General features: G+C 44.0%; 1 protein-coding gene across 9 annotated transcripts in view; it reads right to left on the reverse strand.

The window, feature by feature from the left end:
• Positions 1-20,015, reverse strand: part of BCAS3 (BCAS3 microtubule associated cell migration factor) — a 293,863-nt gene that overhangs the window by 160,290 nt on the left and 113,558 nt on the right. For all 9 annotated transcript variants that reach the window (XM_058037737.1, XM_058037735.1, XM_058037743.1 and 6 more), the window contains 3 exons: positions 15,809-15,909; positions 11,746-11,942; positions 9,998-10,095 (listed from right to left, as the gene is read on the reverse strand). In XM_058037737.1, the coding sequence (XP_057893720.1) occupies positions 9,998-10,095; positions 11,746-11,942; positions 15,809-15,909 (396 nt within the window). The remainder of the gene's footprint in view (positions 1-9,997; positions 10,096-11,745; positions 11,943-15,808; positions 15,910-20,015) is intronic.

A 20,015-nucleotide genomic window follows, 5' to 3' on the forward strand; every position in this document is an offset into this window, starting at 1 on the left:
GCAAGTGGCTCCAGTTTAGAGGCACAAAGGTGAGATAATGGCCTTCCACATCACTGAACTGTCAAGCTCATTTAGCACAAAGCCTGGCATCTGGAGATTTCAAATCATACAGCCGTTTAAAAATATATAGAATGTTAAATTAAATGACAAACACGGGACATGTCACCTTTTACAGGCAGAAATGTAAAACCAAAGCATATGTTCTCCAACTGGATTTGCTTCAGGATCAGCAATATTTTTGTAACCTCATTAGTTTCTTGACTTGGTTTTAAACATGCAAGGATGGATATACAAATAAGTTGCAGGTCCTCCACGTGACATCCTCAATTATAAGTCAATCTTTACCAGCAAAGTAAATTAAGAACTGGAAGTTTAACTCTTGTGGAAGGTGAAGACAACGAGGAAAATTTCTGAAGGCTGTTAGGGATGAAACTCCCTGTGAATCCAAGAGATGAGTGCAAATCCCCCAGTTTCAAAGCTACATTTACAATGTGGCTCTGTGTGTGCCAAACTGGCCCTGCCACCCCCAGGGCTCAGAGGCAGCAGTGGACCCAAGCTCTGGCTGTGTGACAGAGCCCAGGCTGTGGCTGGCTCCTCACAGGGCAGCTCTGGGTGTCATCGTGTCCTGTCACCTCTCTGGTGGCAGTGCCACATCAGGGCAGCTCTGTGGGACGAGGGGAAGGTGACGAAGCCCAGTTCCCTGCACCATTGGGTACCTCTGCGTGGTGCTGCTGCTCTGCACAGACCAGTTCTGTGTCCCCTGGCAAAGGAGGCAGCCCTCACCTGCCACCCCTGTGTCCCCTGGCAAAGGAACACCCCTCACCTGTCCCCCATGCCAATTCCATGTCCCCTGGCAAAGGAACACCCCTTACCTGTCCCCTGGCAAAGGAACATCCCTCACCTGTCCCCCATGCCAATTCCATGTCCCCTGGCAAAGGAACACCCCTCACCTGTCCCCTGGCAAAGGGAGGAGCCCTCACCTGTGCCCCATGCCAATTCCATGTCCCCTGTGCCACCTCCCTGTCCCTCCCCGAGCTGTGACCCGCGCGGGTGCTCTCCCTTCACGCCTTGCACAATCCCTCACTCAAGGGTTATTAAAAGGCCAGAACTGGGCCAATAAAGCTGATTTTATTTGTTCATGCACAGCAGTGGGGGAGTGCTGCCTGCTGATGGCACCATGACACCCCCAGTCTGAGCTCCTTGTCAGCTCCTGCTGGAGCAGCTCCGAGTTTATCAGAGCAGTGCTGGAAATGGCCACATCAGGCAGAGCTGGTGCCCCTTCACCTTCCCCTCCTCAGCCCCAACAAAAACCATTTTACAGCATGGGGAATATTTGATATACCACCTAATCATCACCAATTAATAATCTTACTGAGCCCTGATCACCTTTAAGCTGTGCATCCTCCCACGACCTTCCTTTGCAGGAACCAGCACAAACCAACTCCAGTAAAATTTAATTTTTTTGGGTTTTTTTGGTCAGGCAGATTCACAAAGTTTCAATCATGTTCCATTGGAGAGAAAGGAAAAAAGCATGAGCCAAACTTTGAAATTAAATCATGAAATAGTGAAGCACTGCTGGCAGTTCAGCTTACTGGGCATCAAAGTTTAAACTTTGCTTTCAACCTCAGTTTTCCAAACATGCTGTCACTCACCATAATATGGGTTAAAAATAAGAGAAAGCAAAGATGAAATGTAAATGATTTAAATGCATGCATATGTTCTTTTGTAAAATGCATAATGCAGCTGCAAGATTTTTCCTCATATTTTGGACACAAATCAAGGGGGAAATGGTTCACTTACAATACAGTGAATTTTTAACTTCAGTGCTAAGATGCAGCTCCCTGCAAGCATTTCTGTGTATACTGAATTGCTTTTATTTGGGCTTTTTCCCTAGAGTTTAAATACAAACACCAAAAGACTACCAGAGCACTTTTTGCTTCTCCAAATTCTTTCACACCAACTTTTGGCTTGTTATAAATCCACCAGCAACACAAAAACTTTGCAGATGATCTATGGCCATTTACCACATCTTACATTCAATCCCAAGTAAAATCATCCTTGTTTTTAAAATATATTTTAAGTGATGGGCAAAAAGTAGAGTACTCAGTGGTTTGCTCAGTAAATAGCAGAGGCAGGGAATGGGAGCAGGGAAAGGAGGCCCTGATTGTCACCATCCTCCTCCTCAGCTGCTCTGGGGTGCAAGGAGAGTCCTGGAGCTCCCAGCCTCAGCTTTGGGGTTTTTATTCCATCTTGGAGGAGCCCAGCTGGGATGTGCTCGTCCCAAAGGGACCATGGTGACCATCAGGAGCTCCTTTCCCTGCTCTCTGCAGCAGGCACTTGCTGGCACCAGCTTTGGCCTTTCAGAGCTCTCCAGGCAGAGCTGGAGCAGTAACCAGCACCCAATTTAGCCTGGCTTGTAATAAAAAGTGAAAGTTAAAAGCAATGCAAGCAGCAGATAAAGAACTATTAAAATCTGGCTGGGGTGGTGCCAGGGATGGAGTCCAAGGCAGGGGAGGAGCCACAGCCCCAAGCCAATGGCTATCCCACAGTGGTGGGTAATTAGGGAAAACAAAATATTTTCCATCTGTTTCTTTACCCCTGACGTCACCGAGGCAATAAAATATATACACAAGTGAGCACCAACAGGCTGTATTTCAACTTAAATATAAATATTTATTCCCAGCAGAGAACATCTTTACTCCAGTGAGTAGCCAGGGTGAGGAGGCTGTGATTGGAGCACCCTCAAGGTATTAAACTGCACCTTGGAGTAGATGAAATGCCTGGCTAACTTATCATGCCAAATAGCTCAGTTTTATGCGTCACATCCCCAAATCCACACTTCTGCTCACTCATCCTTATCACACTCTAATGGACAACTGCTAAAACCTGCTCCTTTTGGGTTAACAGTGGTGAAAATAAGTGCTTATGCTGATATTACATTAAAAATTACAGCAGGAGGAAGCTGAGAGACAAAAGGAAGGGTCTGCAGAGCCCTGAGGACAAGGGCTGATGTTCTGGAACACCTCCTGAAAACAGGGCAGGACAAGCTGCAGGATCTCAGGATGATCAGAAGCACAATCCTGAAACCATTAACATCCAACAGACACTGCAGGCCAAAGTGGCAACAAGAAAAAACTGAGGCATATTTAGTTGCTTTCAAAGCAAACATGGGAAATGGTGAGCAAATACTTTGAAAGACAAAGCCTAATTAATGAAATCACTAAATAAAAATGTCTCTATTATAAACTGATCACAAATAAAGCTTTCCCTGAAACAATACTCCCTCCAAAACTCAAACACTCTTTTAATTTGCACATTCATTTTAAGGCCATTTCAAGCAGTCTAGATTATTAGATGAGCTTAGCATATGTTACAAGCTTATAAAAATATAAAGATTTGCAAAATGCCTCCTTTAAGCAGTGGAGGAAAAGAGCAGAAATGTCAATGCACACGCTGCCTGCAAATACCAGTGGTGTGTTATTTCTGTGCAATCTCTCAAAACACAAGTACAGACACTGAGGTTTCTGGATCTCTTGTAAGTTTAACAGTAGCTGGGAGCTCTTAGATCTCCAGCTATAATAAATATTGTATCCTACAGGAGCCCATCGGGAATCTCAGCTCATGTGTTGCTCCACAGAAGATTGTGGTGTCAGATATGATTAGAATCAACACTTCCCACTTCTTCAGAGCTTTAAAGCTACCTACACACAGCATTAACAAAGATAATTAAGGGGCACATCAGAATCTCACATTAATAATGAGTTTTTGTTAACCAGCACAAAACACCCAGGATAACAAGATTATTTTTTCCCCCCTAAATAAACCCATGGCATTTCTGTGCTCACGCCGTGCTCCAGCCCAGTGCAATTGTTCAGCTGATGTGAACTGAAGGTGCCTTCCCCAGCTGGAAGGTGGAGGCTCACACTTGAGCAGTGAGACACTGCAGGGGCTGCACTAATGGAGCCTGAACACACGTCAGGCAGGTTGTGTGACACAGGAACAACTGTCTGGGAGCAGCAGCACCGTGCCAGGGACCATTACCAGGGCCCTGGGGCCACGCTGCAACTCATCCTGCTGGGGAAGGAAAACCCCATCCCCTGCATTTTAACCATGCTGGGGAGGACACAGCTCACCCAGGGAGCTGGGACATAACACAGGAACTGCTGGGCCAAAAATCACCTGGGACAGGTGAACAGGGAGAGCAGCATCCCAGGAACCTCACCTGCTTAAAGCCAAATTCCACCCAATACAGCAGGGCCTAGGAATTTAGAAACTGCTGAGTTTTGATTTTCATTCCCACCACTGGAATCAGATGCACACAGCAGTGGTTTTTAAGCTGATACAGGCTTGGTTTGAAATGCAACCATCTCAGAAGAGATGAACTGCTTCAGTCACTGCCAGACTGCTCAGCTGTACCACAGGCACACTGGGATGAGGAGACTCCTCTGTCCCTTGCAGGGCAAAGCTGCCCCACATCACCACACTGTGCTGTGGGGAGTGAGCTGCCACCTCCAGAACTGACTAAACCACCCACAATCATCACAGGCTGGAAAATTAAATCAGCATCTAATGATTCTGCTGCCTTTCACTGACTGCTGCCATGCCTGTCCTCTCCAGTGTACTTCTCCTGCCTGCAGAAAACACCCACCAGTGTTTGCAGACATTAATGCTGCTCCATGGGCCCCTGCAGCTGAGTCTTTTCCCAGTCCAGGCAGAGATCCAGCAGCAAGTGCCCCATCAGTAGTGTCAGGTCATTTCAATTTCTCCTCACATCTCCCCAGTCTATAGGGCATGGCTGTTTGCAGATGTAATCATGAACACTGCACCGGCATCTTGGAGCCTGGTGGAGTCACTTCTGTCTTAAGGCTCTCTTCAAAAAATCATCAGATAACATTTTCTCAAATTAGATGAAATAAATCAAGTTGAAAACATTCTAAGTACCAGGATTTTGCATTATGCAGCTCATGCACACACACACTTAGCAAGGCAGATGAGCTGGATGGAGACAGCAGGAGCACATGTGAGGAAACAAAGATACCTGAGATATCCCACATGCTGTCACCAGGCAGGGAATAATGCAGAAAATGTTATGCAAATAGGTAACATAATAAGCATTTTAAATAGATACATTAACAGGATCAGCACAGAAGTTATTCCAGGAAAGCAAAATAACTTAAACTCATGTAAATTCAGGCTGACAGCATGAGTAACACAAACCAAGCAGCACTGGGTTGGCTTTTCTGTGTTCCTGAACAGGTGATGCCCCCTAAGAGCAGCTTGTTCTCTGCCCATTATTAAAACCTCTCAATTACTGTGAAGAACAGCCCAGGGGCCAAAGCCCTTCCTTGCCTTCAAAGCTCAGCATTATCCCCTGCAGCCCCGAGTGCAATCTCTATCTGCCACAACAAACCACCTTTATCCCAGGCAGGTAATTACAGGTTCAGGTCAAGGGCTGCAGCCGGATCCATTTCACGGCAGGGAGCTCAGCAGCCCTGACACCCGAGCTGTGTCCCCTGCCCCAGCCTGGCACTCATCGCCTGTGGCAGCAGGGACAGCCTGGGAATTCACAATGCTGGTGACTTCATCTGCCAGCTGCATTCACACATCTTTACTACCTGAATAACTGAGCTGCGCTGCTCCCAGGCAGCACTTTGTGCTCTACAGCGTTTGGGAATAAATATTTGATTGTGCGTACAACAGAAAGGAGCTCAGATGGTTTAAGGTGTGATGGCAGAAGTGTTTATTAAACTCCAAGTGAGAGCATTGCTGGACAGTAAAAATTTGTCCCGTGGTCTGTGCCTCACAGGTGTGGCGATGAACAATAAAAGGACAGCTCCCTCCCCAACAAAGGCCCAGTCAATTCTTCTGTTCATTAAACCCTCTGCAGGCAGAACTCCCTGTCCATGACCAGCCAGTCACACACAAAAGAGAGGGAAGTACTAAATTACAAGCTGATTTTAAGTGGGCATTGATTGAAGTAACCAGAAGAGAGCTTAGTGTTGTCAGAGTTTCATACAACAGTAATAAACAATCTTCATTAAAAAATGATGTGTGCATCCCCCTGCAGCACAGCACTCACCAGGTTTCAGCTGAGAACATTAAGGTTCCCCCCACCCCACACACAATTAATGAGGAAAAGAATCCTCAGGATCTTTATTTAATGAATAAAATTAATTTGTAGAGAAAAATGTCATTCACTGAAATCCTTCCCACTCAATTTCTGCATTTATTCTAGGCAAGAAAGAAATAAATTTATGATTCTATTCTGTGACCTCCTCCCAGCAGGAAAGGAAGAGGTTGATGCAGAAAAACAGATTAGACAATTCCTCTGTCAATGTTCTCATCCTGCACTAGCAATGCAACCAAATCATTACTTGGCTGATGGGTAAGTGTGCAAAAGCTCTTTGTGTGAGGGAACAAACAAGGCTTTCCATAGACAGACACACAGATGCAGCCACTTCTCTGAAATGAGCAGGGCTGAGTCCCTGAGCACACCTGAGGACCTGAGCCCACACCTGGGTGCAGCTGAAGCCAAACACTCAGTGCAGCTGTGTGGGCAAACTCCCTGACCAGCAACTGCTGCAAAATCCTTTCCTGGAGCTGTTCCAGCTCTGCAAGCTCAGAATTTACTGTACAGATACCCTAACCTGCCCCTAATTTCTGCATCTCTCATTATTCAGAGAGCCCCACCAGGTCTGTTTTTTCAGATATGTCACACATATGATGTATGTCATCTCCACAGGTCACAGAATGAAAAATTCAGAGAGGTGCTGGTTGGGGTGGGTGTGCAAAGATGTGACCTTCAGCTGCAGCATCACCTGCACACTTTAAGGTTCCTGTTTAATTTCTGGGCTCATAAATAAAACCTGACCCACTAAGGCTTAACCCAAAGCCTGAGCACACCTTTGGGGAGGAAGGACAGACAGACAGACACCCTCTGCCTGCTGCACACAGTGAGCAGCTCTGGCCTTGCAGTGGCTCTGCTGCTGCATTATCACCAAAACCTTCCTGCTTTACAGAGATTTAAACTCACTCTTGTCCCCCTTTAACATTTCCAACTCCAATCTGGAACAGCATCTGGAATTCCAGTGCATTTCATCCTTCAGGGTACATTCTCTGTGATGCATATGACTCAAATATGTGCACTGAGGGACAAGTGTCCAGTTGCTTTAGGTGACTGAATTTTTGCAAACTTTTCTTGAAAAAAATAAACCAGAGAAGAGTCTTGGGAGAATTTTGAGTTGAGAGAACCAAGCTGTAATATATATATTTAAAATACATCCAAGTAACCTTTACAGATTCACCCACCTTGAGAATGACACTAAGTTTTCATTATTGATTACCAGCATTAGAGTTTTGCACTTTTTAAATTGAGACTTTTCCAAGTGATCCAATGAGATTGTCCTTAGCACAGCTTTACAGACACATGAGGAAAAAAACATGCTTTAAAAAAAACATACAAACTGCTTAATAAATGCACCAAGAGGAATTGTCACCAAAGGGGGAGAGGGAAGGAAGCTATTGGGGATGGCAGAAGGATAATGGAGATGATAAACATGTACTTGGAGTCTTTTGATAGGAAGGAGAAGTGATGAGTCAGATAAGCAGAGGCGCCACACGGTTGCATCTCCAAGCAACAGGCAATCAAAGCTCCAGATAAAATCTTCATAAAGTGCAACAGGCCCCAGTGCAGGGCCAGAGCTCAGCAATCACTTCCTGGTTCAGCTCAGGCAGCAGAAATTTATGACCTACTTAAAAATCCTTCAAACCTAAAAATGTCTTTTCCATAAAGAACATCAGCAACGTGGGAAGAGCAGGAAATGAGAATACTCAAAGTGGTGGACTGGAACACAAAAAGCCAATGCTGTACATGAGTGGTGCTAAAACCAAACCCTTCCCATCCACAGCTGAGATTAATGGAGTTTTCTGCACATCTCACAGGTGGGAGGAGAAGAAAATAAGCATTAAGTACTCTTCTTTTCTTTTCTGGACCCTGTTACAAATACAGTTTGAAACCTCAAAACCAGTGTGTATATTTTCCTTGTATCTTCTTTACTCTGCAACAATTCACACCCCTAAACCATCACACAATTCAGACTCTGAACCCCTAAGTTCTGCATGGGAAAGAGTGAGGATCAGGCAATACAAAAGCTGCAAGGAGATGCTAAAATTCCAGAATCAAAAATCAATTCCAACCCAAGCTGTCTGGGTGAAGCGAATAAAACTCTGCCATCAGCACGTCCCTGACAAAAGCCATGTATTGTTTACAAGAAACTTATGGAGTGTTATAACCAAACTGAGTCATACTGCACAGTAAATATATTCTCAGTGTCCTAACAATGTATACAATGGATTTTGGCAATTTTAATATAGACACACATGTTAAAGGCATTACAAATGAGGCTTCACCACACTCACGTGGGTCAGTTCATATTAAAGCCCCATCCACACCTGAGGAACTGTTCAGCATGGAGGAGGCACAGCCCTGTGTGCCCGTTGTTGCTGCTGAGGATGGGGTAACACAGCTTCAGAAATGCTGCAGTCACAGAATGATCACATTTCAGAATTACTGCACAGCCCTGTTACAGGTGAAGGCACTGCTCCTGCACAGGAGGGAAAATCCCCACCCTGACAATGCTGATATCTCTCTCTGCATCAGCTGATAGTGAGCACAACTCTGCCATTAATCACTCTGAATCTCAAGTGTCACAAATACAGCCTGAAGCTCTCCTGTGATTCCAACTTGGAACCTTTTAGGAGCAATAAGCATAGATGAACTAGGCAACAAAAAAAAAAATCATAACTGATGCATTAATATTTTCTTCTGTATCAAACAATTATTTTCAAAATTACTTTGCCATGTAGTAAAACAAACAAATTCCCCTTCAATAACCAACACCAGATGTTTGTCTAAGCCCAACAGGAATTAATTTAACAACTTTTAAATATTTGAAATGGAATTTATAAGGACAATTCTCAATATCCAAAGTAAATGTGGTTACTATTGAACTCTGTTATAAACACATACATGAAATATCCTGTAATACCCAAATAAATTCATTTGGCAAACAATGAAGTATCTTGGACTCAGCATTTATATCAAACAGCAAACAGAGTCTGAAACAGGAGCTTTTATTTTAACTCTCTTTAAACCAACCTTCAGAAACCCCTTTCTGTATGTGTTACAGTCTCTTTTTACAGTTTAACCTCAATCCAATCAGGAGTCTCCAGGGATTTTCAAATCACTGAAGATTAAAATCCTCTCCGACTTGACTGTTTGACTAATGCTGTGTGTTTAATAATTCTACTTGTGAGAGATTTTATTTGACAAAATCCTGCTGTGTGGACCCTCAGACACTGCACAGCTGCACTGGAACATAAAGCTCTGCTGCTGCCATTGTTTCTTTAGACAGGCTATTCCCCAGCACTGAGGGGAACAGAGAACTTTATAGCACATCTATTACTCTGTTGATATTAACACAACCACTGTAGTATTAAATCCACACACTCTTTTCAGAGCAGAGCAGTGAAAATGTGCCTATTACACAAACATAGATAAACTCTCCTGTTGTCCCAACTGCTCACAGAAATCAATTACATTTATGATTACATTTCAATGAAAGCTACTTTATAAACGAGACAGAACTGTAATAATCTCTGCTTTAGGCATTCATTAATAAAAGCATTTCAGTGTTAGTATTTGTAAATGTTCTGCTTTTTAGTTTAGGCAATTTTTAGTATTCTATAGCTCATGTTAAACTTTACATAAATATGTGTCCAGACCTTACCACAATGCTGTAACTTCACATTTGAGTGGTAAGAGGAGGGAGAAATAAAAATCATCATTATGGCAGGATCGAGCATTTGTATGAGACAGCACTTACCCTGTGGTGCAGAAAACCAGGACAACTTTGATGGCAACAATTAGTACACATATTACCAGGCAGAACCAAAGAGCAGGTTGATGATATGGAGCAGAAAACGAGGCTGTTCCTACCTGAAGTAGCATCGATGACCGTGGAGACGCCGCGCCGGTCGGCCGCAGGCCGCGGGGACCCCGGCATGCTGACGGGCTCCGAGCGCACGGGCTGGATCCTGGCGAGCACAGAAACCACAGTGAGCCAGGCTGGAGAGCAGGTGAAGGGCATCAAATCCAGCCTGTGACCTGCCACCTCCTCATCCACTAAACCATGGCACTGAATCCACATAAACCACAGTGAGCCAGGCTGGAGAGCAGCCTGAAGGGCATCAGATCCAACCTATGGCCTGCCATCTCCTCATCCAGTAAATCATAGCACTGAGTCCACACAATCACAGTGAGGCAGGCTGGAGAGCAGCCTGAAGGGCATCCAGTTCAACCCATGGCCTGCCACCTCCTCATCCACAGCACTAAGTCCACACAAACACGGTGAACCAGGCTGGAGAACACCCTAAAAAATCATCCAGTCCAACTTCTTACCTGCTACCTCCTCGCCAACTAAACCATGGCACTGAGGGCCACCTCCAGTCCTACTCTGAGCAGGTCCAGGGATGGTGGCTCCACCCCTCCATGGGCAGAATATTAACAGCCACCACCTGGCCACAATCCCACCCAAACGAGAATCACCTGGGACAAGCAGCAATTTCATTGTCAAGTGGCTTAAAAGCCGTTGGAAAGTTCTGGTTTCCCTTGATTGGTTGCAGCTGAGATTGGGATGATCTGCCCAGAGACTCAAAGTGGGTACTCCCAAAGAATGGCTCAGATGGGAGCTCTCAGGGAGCCTCAAAGGATAAAGATCACCCTACCCAAACTTGGTTAAAAGCCTCCATTGCTCTCCTCAACAGCAGAATTTTAAAGACCCATTTGTAACTGTTGATTCCTTTTATAACAAAGATCTGTATTATTTCTTTTTATTTCTGCTTTCTTTCTGTATATGCATACATATATATTTTTATATTTTTTAAAAATTTGACAGCTACATCCTTACTCGTGGCAATAATTACACACAAGGAGAAATCAAACATTTCAAACCCATGGATTTCCAGTCCAAGGGTAATCTGCCCACTTTTCATGGGACAAGTCATATTATCCAGCTCTCTTGATTTAATCCTAAGAATTTCAGACACAGTCCCAAAGAATCCAAGTCCCTACCACAGAACTTTGGACTTCAAATCACATGCAGAGTCAGGAGCATGGAAACTTGTTAAATCTGGAGTCACTGGGCAGGACACAAACACTTAGAGCATAAATCTTTTCTACAAATCACCAGTAAATGTAAACCCACAGTTACCTTCACTCTCCTTCCTTCCCTTCCCTAAGCCCATCCCCTGCCCCTAGTTCCAAATCAGCTGATGTCCAAAACCAGATGAATTAAATACATGAAAAATAATTACAAAGAAGGAAAAAAAGGAGTGGGAAAAAACAAAAACAGGGAGGAGGAAAACATTCCAGAAGTTCACTTACTGTTCCAACACACTGACCGCTGTCTAAATTCATGGCACAAAGCTCCCACTCACGTCTGGGAAAATGAATTTATTAAGCAATGCAGAAACTGTGAAAGGCAAGAGCACACTGAGCAAGGCCACCAGACTTTGTGCTGTCTTTGTCCGACAGCAAAAGGAATCTGAGCTGCTCAGCCTGGATGGACCTTTCCCACTGGCGCATCACCACTCTTCCAAGACCTTCCTCTGGACAAGCCTGATAAAAACTGTGACACATCCCACAGAAGCAAACGCCAGGCAGCTGGGAATTGGTGTTACTGTTACCTGAGGCTGTTGAGATCGAGATCATCGGTGTCAAAGTCCAGCAGGGGCTGGGGGGTGTCGCTGGGCCCGTGCGACTGCAGCACGGAGGAGCTGGAGGAGATGACGGTGGTCTGGCCCGACGGGTGGATGGTCTTGAACTGGAACTGGGGGCCCATCCACAGGCGCCGGTGAGGCCCCGTGTGAGTCACAATTTCCACCTGTGCGAGGGGAGATGGCCAGGGATTAACACTGAGCTGCAGCTCCAGGTAATGAGGGGCTCTGTGGTGGTGATCACAGGGGTCACAGGATGAGGGGAGACATGGGAATCTGACTCCATGCTTCAGAAGGCTGATTTGTTATTTTATAATGTATGTTATACTAAAATGATATTTTAAAATGATACTAAAAGACTAGAAGAAAGGATTTCATCAGAAGACTAGCAAGGAAAGGCAAAGAAAAGAATGATTATAAAATCTTGTGACTGACCAGAGAGTCTGAGCCACCTGACTGTGATTGGCCATTAATTAGAAGCAACCACATGAGACCAATCACAGATGCACCTGTTGCATTCCACAGCAGCAGATAATCAATGTTTGCATTTTGTTCCTGAGGCCTCTCAGATTCTCAGGAGAAAAATCCTGGCAAAGGTACTTCAGAAAATATCAGGGCTACAGAGTTCTTTTGGTGTGCTGGACTCCTGGAATCCCACTGTTCTCAGAGAAGGGTGCTCTGAGCCAGGGTGCTTGCAGGAATGTTTAACAAAGGAAAATTGGAGACGTCTTTGCTGGAGAATGATGCTTCAGCCAAAGCCAAGACCTTCTTGCAGAGACTTGAGAGCTCGTGAACCACCAGCCTCAGGACACTGAACTCCAGATCTTAAGTTGTTCTAAAGATCAAAGCTTCATCCTGGCCTGATCCTGTTAATTCTCCCCCTTGCCATGATGAAATACACCCCAAAACTCAAATGCCATGACTGACAGGGAACACATTTCTGCCTGAATCTGCATGGAGCAGAGAGAGGAACCAAGGGCCCACATCCCGCAGAGATCCCCAAGCAGGGGAGGGAGCACTTCCAGAGAGCTCCTCCCAGCTTTGTCACAGCTGCTGTCTCAAAGTTCTCAGCTTCAGCTGCTTCCCATGGATCCAGTGAGAGCTGGATGGTAAATCACAGCTCCTAATTCCTGTTGGCACATGCAAGGAGAGGCTGGCACAGAGCACCTTGTGGGAAGCACAAAATCCATAACCCAGAGCCATGGGAAGAGTGCTGGGATGAGCCCAGGTCACACTAAGCACAGGAACACAACCATGGATGTGCCACAAACACGTCCATTTAACCAAAATTCTGACAATTAAACAGGAGCAGGGTGTTTGTGATCAGGGAAACCGTAAATAAAAGGGTGAACAAAGCATTCAACTTCTCTAATCACGAGAATAGAATCATTAAGGCTGGAAAGATAATGCAATACAAGACTAAAAATCAAAAAGAGCTTTTAAATATCAGGAAAATGAAAGGTAAAATGAAATTATTAAGCTCTGGTGAACTCATACTTTTAGAACAGAAAATAGACTATAAAGTACCTATTAGTTTCTGCTAAAACAATCAGCATCACAGCAGAAATGCAAATTAGCAGGGAATTCACGAAAACAGATTTTTATATAGGTACACAGATGTGCACTAGTAGTGACTCTCCATCTTCAAGGAGCAATTGGAAACCCTGGCTGATGTCAGTTCTCTGCTCATGTCAGACAACAACCACAGCAGCTCTATTTCCATCCTTGCATTTAGCTCAGCCTAACCCAGCTTGGCTGCAGCCCTTTCTGAGGCAAGTAGCTTTTATGTAGCAGCGTAAATTAGGCCACAGATAAAGTAATCTGTGTATTTTAAGCTTGAAACCATCAGTGTCACAGAGCCCAGAGGTAAACAGATGCCTCTGCAATTTCACTGAGGCTATGGCCAGATGTTCCTATTCACTCTCCTGTTGTGTGCAGGACAAACATATTGTATCTACTTCCCACTGACAGCACCCATTACCCACTGTTCTAATTGAAAAGTTGAAGTGAAGGGCGGTGTTTTTTCACTGCTTGCTGTTGCTGTTGATAACAACACTTTAATTTTGAAAAACATCCTTGCACTTTAGGCTTAATCTGAAGTGGCTGGCTCGGGGAGAGCCAGCGTTGCTGTGCTCCAAGGGCTCTCATCACTGCTGCTCTCAGCAGGAATTAAACATTCCAGGAGCATTCTCAGAATTATCCCTGTTCTGTGACATCACTTGGGATTTTTATTTCCTTTTATAAATTTATTTATTCTTCTAGGGGGATGGATGTGGTGAAGTTCGAGCAGGCTAAGTTCTGCTGACATCTTGTATCTTCTAAGAATTATTAATAAACAAAAAGCCATAATGTAGGTTTGCCATAATCTCTTTTTCCCTGAGGTTTCACCAGAACAGTAAAATAAGGAAATGCCTCCAAACAGTCCTGGAGAGGTGGAAAACTACAGAAACTACAGGTGAAATCTGCTCCCAGTGAACTCAGAGATAAAATTCCTGTTGACTGCCCTGACTGAGGAGTTTCATCATCTTTGTGCTCTGAGAAATCAGACACAGCACAAACAAATGAGACACCTCAAAGTGCAACCACATCTGAAACCTCAGACAGGTAAATGAATTCACATGACTGGATTCCCCAGTGAATGCTCCTCCTGGACAGGTCCATGTGGAAACCTAACCTCTCATTTCAGGAAAAAGCTGTGTATGATTTATTCACCAGTGGGAGAAGCAAATCCCATCCATAAATATTTCATATTTATGCCATACACCCCAGCAACACATTTAATGCATCACTCCCATAACAACATTGTTCTTAAACCAGAGGAAACCCACCTAATTTGTCAGGGTGAATTCCATGGATCAGGTACCTTGTAATTGCTCTGGCAAATCCAGAGCATTTGTAAATTTTATTTATTTATTTAACTCTAACCTTTCATTTCTAACAGGAACTAATTCTCAGTGTATTATTCATGACCTACATTCTTACACTGAGGTTCTGAGCCAAATGCTCAAGTATTTACTGAGTTCTTACAGAGAAGCTTCATGGACTGAGACAAAGCAAGACTGGATAACAAGACAAAGATTAGTCCTAAAGATATAAAAATCCTCCACCAAGCATGATAGTTTTAAAGCAATAGAATATTTATATCTGGCTAGAAGTCACAGGGAAGGAAGGAAGGAAGGAAGGAAGGAAGGAAGGAAGGAAGGAAGGAAGGAAGGAAGGAAGGAAGGAAGGAAGGAAGGAAGGAAGGAAGGAAGGAAGGAAGGAAGGAAGGAAGGAAGGAAGGAAGGAAGGAAGGAAGGAAGGAAGGAAGGAAGGAAGGAAGGAAGGAAGGAAGGAAGGAAGGAAGGAAGGAAGGAAGGAAGGAAGGAAGGAAGGAAGGAAGGAAGGAAGGAAGGAAGGAAGGAAGGAAGGAAGGAAGGAAGGAAGGAAGGAAGGAAGGAAGGAAGGAAGGAAGGAAGGAAGGAAGGAAGGAAGGAAGGAAGGAAGGAAGGAAGGAAGGAAGGAAGGAAGGAAGGAAGGAAGGAAGGAAGGAAGGAAGGAAGGAAGGAAGGAAGGAAGGAAGGAAGGAAGGAAGGAAGGAAGGAAGGAAGGAAGGAAGGAAGGAAGGAAGGAAGGAAGGAAGGAAGGAAGGAAGGAAGGAAGGAAGGAAGGAAGGAAGGAAGGAAGGAAGGAAGGAAGGAAGGAAGGAAGGAAGGAAGGAAGGAAGGAAGGAAGGGTCACCACCGTTCTGCCAACTTCCTTTATCCCTGCCCTAAAAGGACCATGCCAGGAGACAAAGGGAGGCAGATCACTTGTTACTGCCAGCTGAAACTTCCCACTTCATGCTGGGCTTCCCAGGGATGTGTCAGGAATGCTGGGGCTCTGTCAGCTCTGGCACCATCAGATCCATTCCCACACCCACAGCAGAGTCACCTTCACACACACCAACACCCTGCCTGCAGGAAGGTTAATTCCCACTTGGGGGAAAGTTGGGAATTTTGCTTCCAGAGGCTCCCACTGCTGTTCTGCTGAGCTGGGAGCCCCCAGAGCCTACCTGGGACAGCCACTCCTCATCCTCCTGCCCGCTGTGGTCGGAGGCCAGGCTGTCGTAGGACTCGTGCCGGGTGATGGGCCCAGGGCTCCCCGGGGGCACCACTGCAAAAAACCCACAAAACACAAATCAGACTTACTGCTGAATGCTTTATTAAAAAAAAAAAAAGCTTTTAAAGTAAGTTAATGGCACAGCAATGTATGTTTTCTTGAGGATTCACAGTACACTCAGAATATGAAATCACAGCACCCACTTCTCTTCCTTGAAACCACACAAGTACAAACCAAACCCAATATTTTGACCCATTTTGCTGCTGCCCTCATGCTCCCCACATCTCCTGGCTCCCTGAATCCTGCTGCCTGTTTCAGAGAGCACAGCTGATCAACTGCAGGCTTTCCTGTTACTGAACTCCCTAACAAACTCCATGGCTCCAGCAGATGGTTTTGCTTTCAAACCAACAGGAACTTTATGGACTGATCTGAATTTTTTTTTTTTTTTGTTCTTTCTGTCCCAGGGGCAACTACCAGAGCTGTCAAGATTAGGGAAGCTGCAAAACCACAGCCCAGGGAGCAGCATCCCCCCTGTCTGCTCGCTGGATTTCTCCCTTGGGGAATACTTTCACATTTTACTGGAGATTCAAGATGGCTTTACAGTGAGAAAAAAATTTGAAAAAACAACAGAAAAGCTGAACAAATGATTCGTTTTGGTGGTGCCCTGGAAGCCTTTCCCTGAGGAGCCACAGCTCTTGTGTTTCCACGCAGCATTAACCCCTTCCAGCCAGGAGTGATGGAAATGCTGAATTCCATGGAAAAGCTCTGCCTGGGAGTTCAGCAGCAGGGCAGCAGTGATAAAGGCTCAGCTGAGGTCAGCCCTCAGCCATTTATTTGGCTGTTTAATAAAGCTGCATTTCTGTGCCACACCTAGCACAGAAGCAGTTTGGAGGGGCTGGTTGGGATGGGGGATCCCCACTCCCACCATTCCCAGTGGGAATGTGCAGTGAGCTGGGAGAAATGACCTTACAGACAAGTGATCCTGGCTGGATCTGCCACCCCTCTGCTGCTTCTTACACACGTTCATATGGGCAATCTTTCCAACCTGAAAATGCCCTTGGAATTGTAGGAACAAACACAGTGTAAAAATGCAAAGCCCCTTTTCCTGTTTCCCCCTTTCCTGGGCACACACCTCTCACATCCATATCAAGCTCCAAGATGAGATTAATTTAACCCTGGTAGGCCATTTCCAGGAATTTGAGTAATCTTTTATCTTCCAGCTCAATTCCTTGAAAATCTGAATTCCCACTGGAAATTACAACAGATTCTCACTCACCACTGAGGTTATTCTGATGCTGCAACACAGAGTATTTTAAATTTCTGAAGAATTTCCCAACCATGCAGGATAACAAACAATAAAATTCCAATTCTTGCAAAGCTTTGTAGCAAGTTTTTTACTGGTTCTCCTGTAATTTCTCCTTCATTGGGAAAAGTCACAAATGGAGCAGACACAGAGCAGGAGCAAGAAAGCCTTGGCTGCACAATTTTACTGCAATTGCAGGTGGCTTGTACCTTCTTAAAATAATCAAATCAATTAAATGCCTTGTGTCTGAGCTATGCTAAATTTTAACTTGTTCTCACATCAATATCTGGAACAAACACATCAAATTTCTGCAACTGAGTTTCTTTAACCTAGAAATACACAAACACAAAAGTGAAAAAAATACAAAAAAAATAAGTGCTTACTAAAAATCTAAGGTGAGAATTCAAACATACAACTTCTGTCTGACAGTATGACAGGACATGAGTTCTTACAGTTTGCTTATTAAATTAATAAAAAAATGAGCATTCAAGGACACTTCTGAAAAACTGGACTGATACCTATAGCAAAAATCAGTTTTGCCATCAATATTTGGCAAAAAGGATCTTTGAGCTGCTCAAAAGTAATAATGGCACCTTTAGTCTCTGTCCTCCATCAAGGTTCCTTTCTCTGCACTGACAGAATTGGTGTTACCATGATATTGAAGGAAGGTTGTATCTGGAAAAAGCACATTGCAAATGAAGTTATTTGTGATGATTGTTAGTGCCAGGAAAACTGCACAGAAGGGACTGTGAGACACAAGAGTCACCACAAAGCAAAGCAAAGGCTGGAACACAGCAGAGCTGATATTCCTCTGGAGTTCCAGACCTGATTCACACAGCTCCATGAATGAGTATGAAAAACTCCCCTCATTGTTTAAAAGCTTCTCCTTGATATTTACTGACAAGTAAAGAAAACAAACAATTTGTATTAATCTCAAATAATTTGCATAGACATTCCTGCCACGTGAGCAAGATAAATACACATTGAGGAATATTGGAATTAACACAGTGGGTTTGTTCATGGATGGGCTAATTGTACAATAAATACCTAAAGCTAAGACAAATCTTCCTTCAAGGATTATAAATTATCATCTTTCAGCAGCATAAAAGTGTTGGAACAAAGAACCACTACAGTTCAATTGTAGTGTGTGCACTTATGGCTTTAATTTGGGAACAATAAATCATTAGTTTTACTTAGTTTTGTGTACTTCTTGAACCAAAAGGTTTTAATTTTCTCATTTATAGAAATAAGCTTTGCACAATTCAATTTAATTGAGAGTTATATATGAAATTCCCAGTGTGCTCTTCTCTAAGGGCTGCATGTTTGTCCAAATTAAGAGCAAACAAAGGCATTTGAGCACCACAAAGCCTGTTTGTTTGGTGCACATGCCTGCAGACACCCAGAGCTTGCCTCTTCCATCTCCAGAATTATCATTTAATATAATTAACGTTAATAATGTCAGATGAGTTTCTAAAATGCAGTAGCAACAGGTCAATGTACTCTTAAATAACCTCTCCAGTCTCCAGGGATGTCTGTGGTGAACAGGTACACAAGATAAAAATGATATGTACCTTATTTTCATAAAAACCCCACCCTAACACCTGATTTTGATGCTTTTCCTCTGATTCCTCAGTTACATCTAGGTGGGGTAGAGACTTGAGGAAATCATAAGTTTCTCAACAAACTTCAGGAGTCCTTGTGCTGGAAAATTCAGCTCCACAATTTGAATTACTTCCTTCATGCCTTTGTTCCAGAGCATCACCAGCAGAATGTGATGGTTCTGGCTCACCCCAAATTCACCACATTCACCTTTTTCCCCTGTAATTGATGTGATCTCAGCTCTGCCAGGGTGGTTTTGGTGCCCCACAGTTGTGTAGCTCACATCCAGCTCGTGCTCTGTGGGTTTGTGTCAGAGCTGCTGCCTCTGGCTCTACCTCTGCCCAAGTGGGACAGCAAAGCAAAGCGCAGGATTTCATTCTGGGCAGAACACTCACAGCCATGTTAACAATAAACTGTTTGTAGGCTGGAGATATGCTCCATGTAAGTTTTCTTGTGGCTACACGTTACTGAACAAAGTTCTGGTTTTAATGCAGTTTTCAGCTTGTAAACTCCCACAGGAGCATGGCACACAGATTAAAATATCCTCTTTTACCCAAAATACTCCCTGCTCATTTTTTTTCCTGTTAGGACTTTCTGAGACTCTCATATGCATAAATATAATAAAATTAAGCTAAAAAAGGGCTATAAAGCAGGAGTTTAGCCAGACTAACAGCTATTCCACAGCACCAGTTGATTAGAGCTGGATTCATTCATTATTTGTGTTCTGTCCACAGTTTATTTGGTGCTTTATGGACCATCCACTCTCTGTATCAGCACTTTAATAAAGATATAGGTAGGTCTGTAATTAGGAAATTAATTCTTAGATTTTTTTTATGACTGCTTTACTTACTCCTTACTCACCCTGGTCTGACAGTCAACAGCCTGGATTTTTTCCCCCCAAGTTAAAAATTCCCTGGGCTTAATTTCAGCTTCCATCTCCAAAGTTCCCTTAGGAGGCCAGCCTAGCACAATGCACTTCTAAATCTGTGCAGAGCTAGACCCTGATATTATTCACAGCATGGAGAACCTTAAAGCTGCTCAACACTCAGACTGCGAGCAGACAATCAGTTGGGCACCACAACAGAACAAACATATTCTTTTCTGAGTTAAAGAACAATTTGAACTGCACGAAGGCACGGTGAAATCCATCTGATGGCCATCTTTAAAGAATTATGGAAGAGGTAACTATTTCTATAATTCACCGACTTCAAAAGTATGTTTGACATTATTGTCGGGAAAATTATGTTAACCATGGATT

This window comes from Melospiza georgiana, chromosome 19 (genome assembly GCF_028018845.1).
Source record: "Melospiza georgiana isolate bMelGeo1 chromosome 19, bMelGeo1.pri, whole genome shotgun sequence".
Classification (NCBI taxonomy): domain Eukaryota; kingdom Metazoa; phylum Chordata; class Aves; order Passeriformes; family Passerellidae; genus Melospiza; species Melospiza georgiana.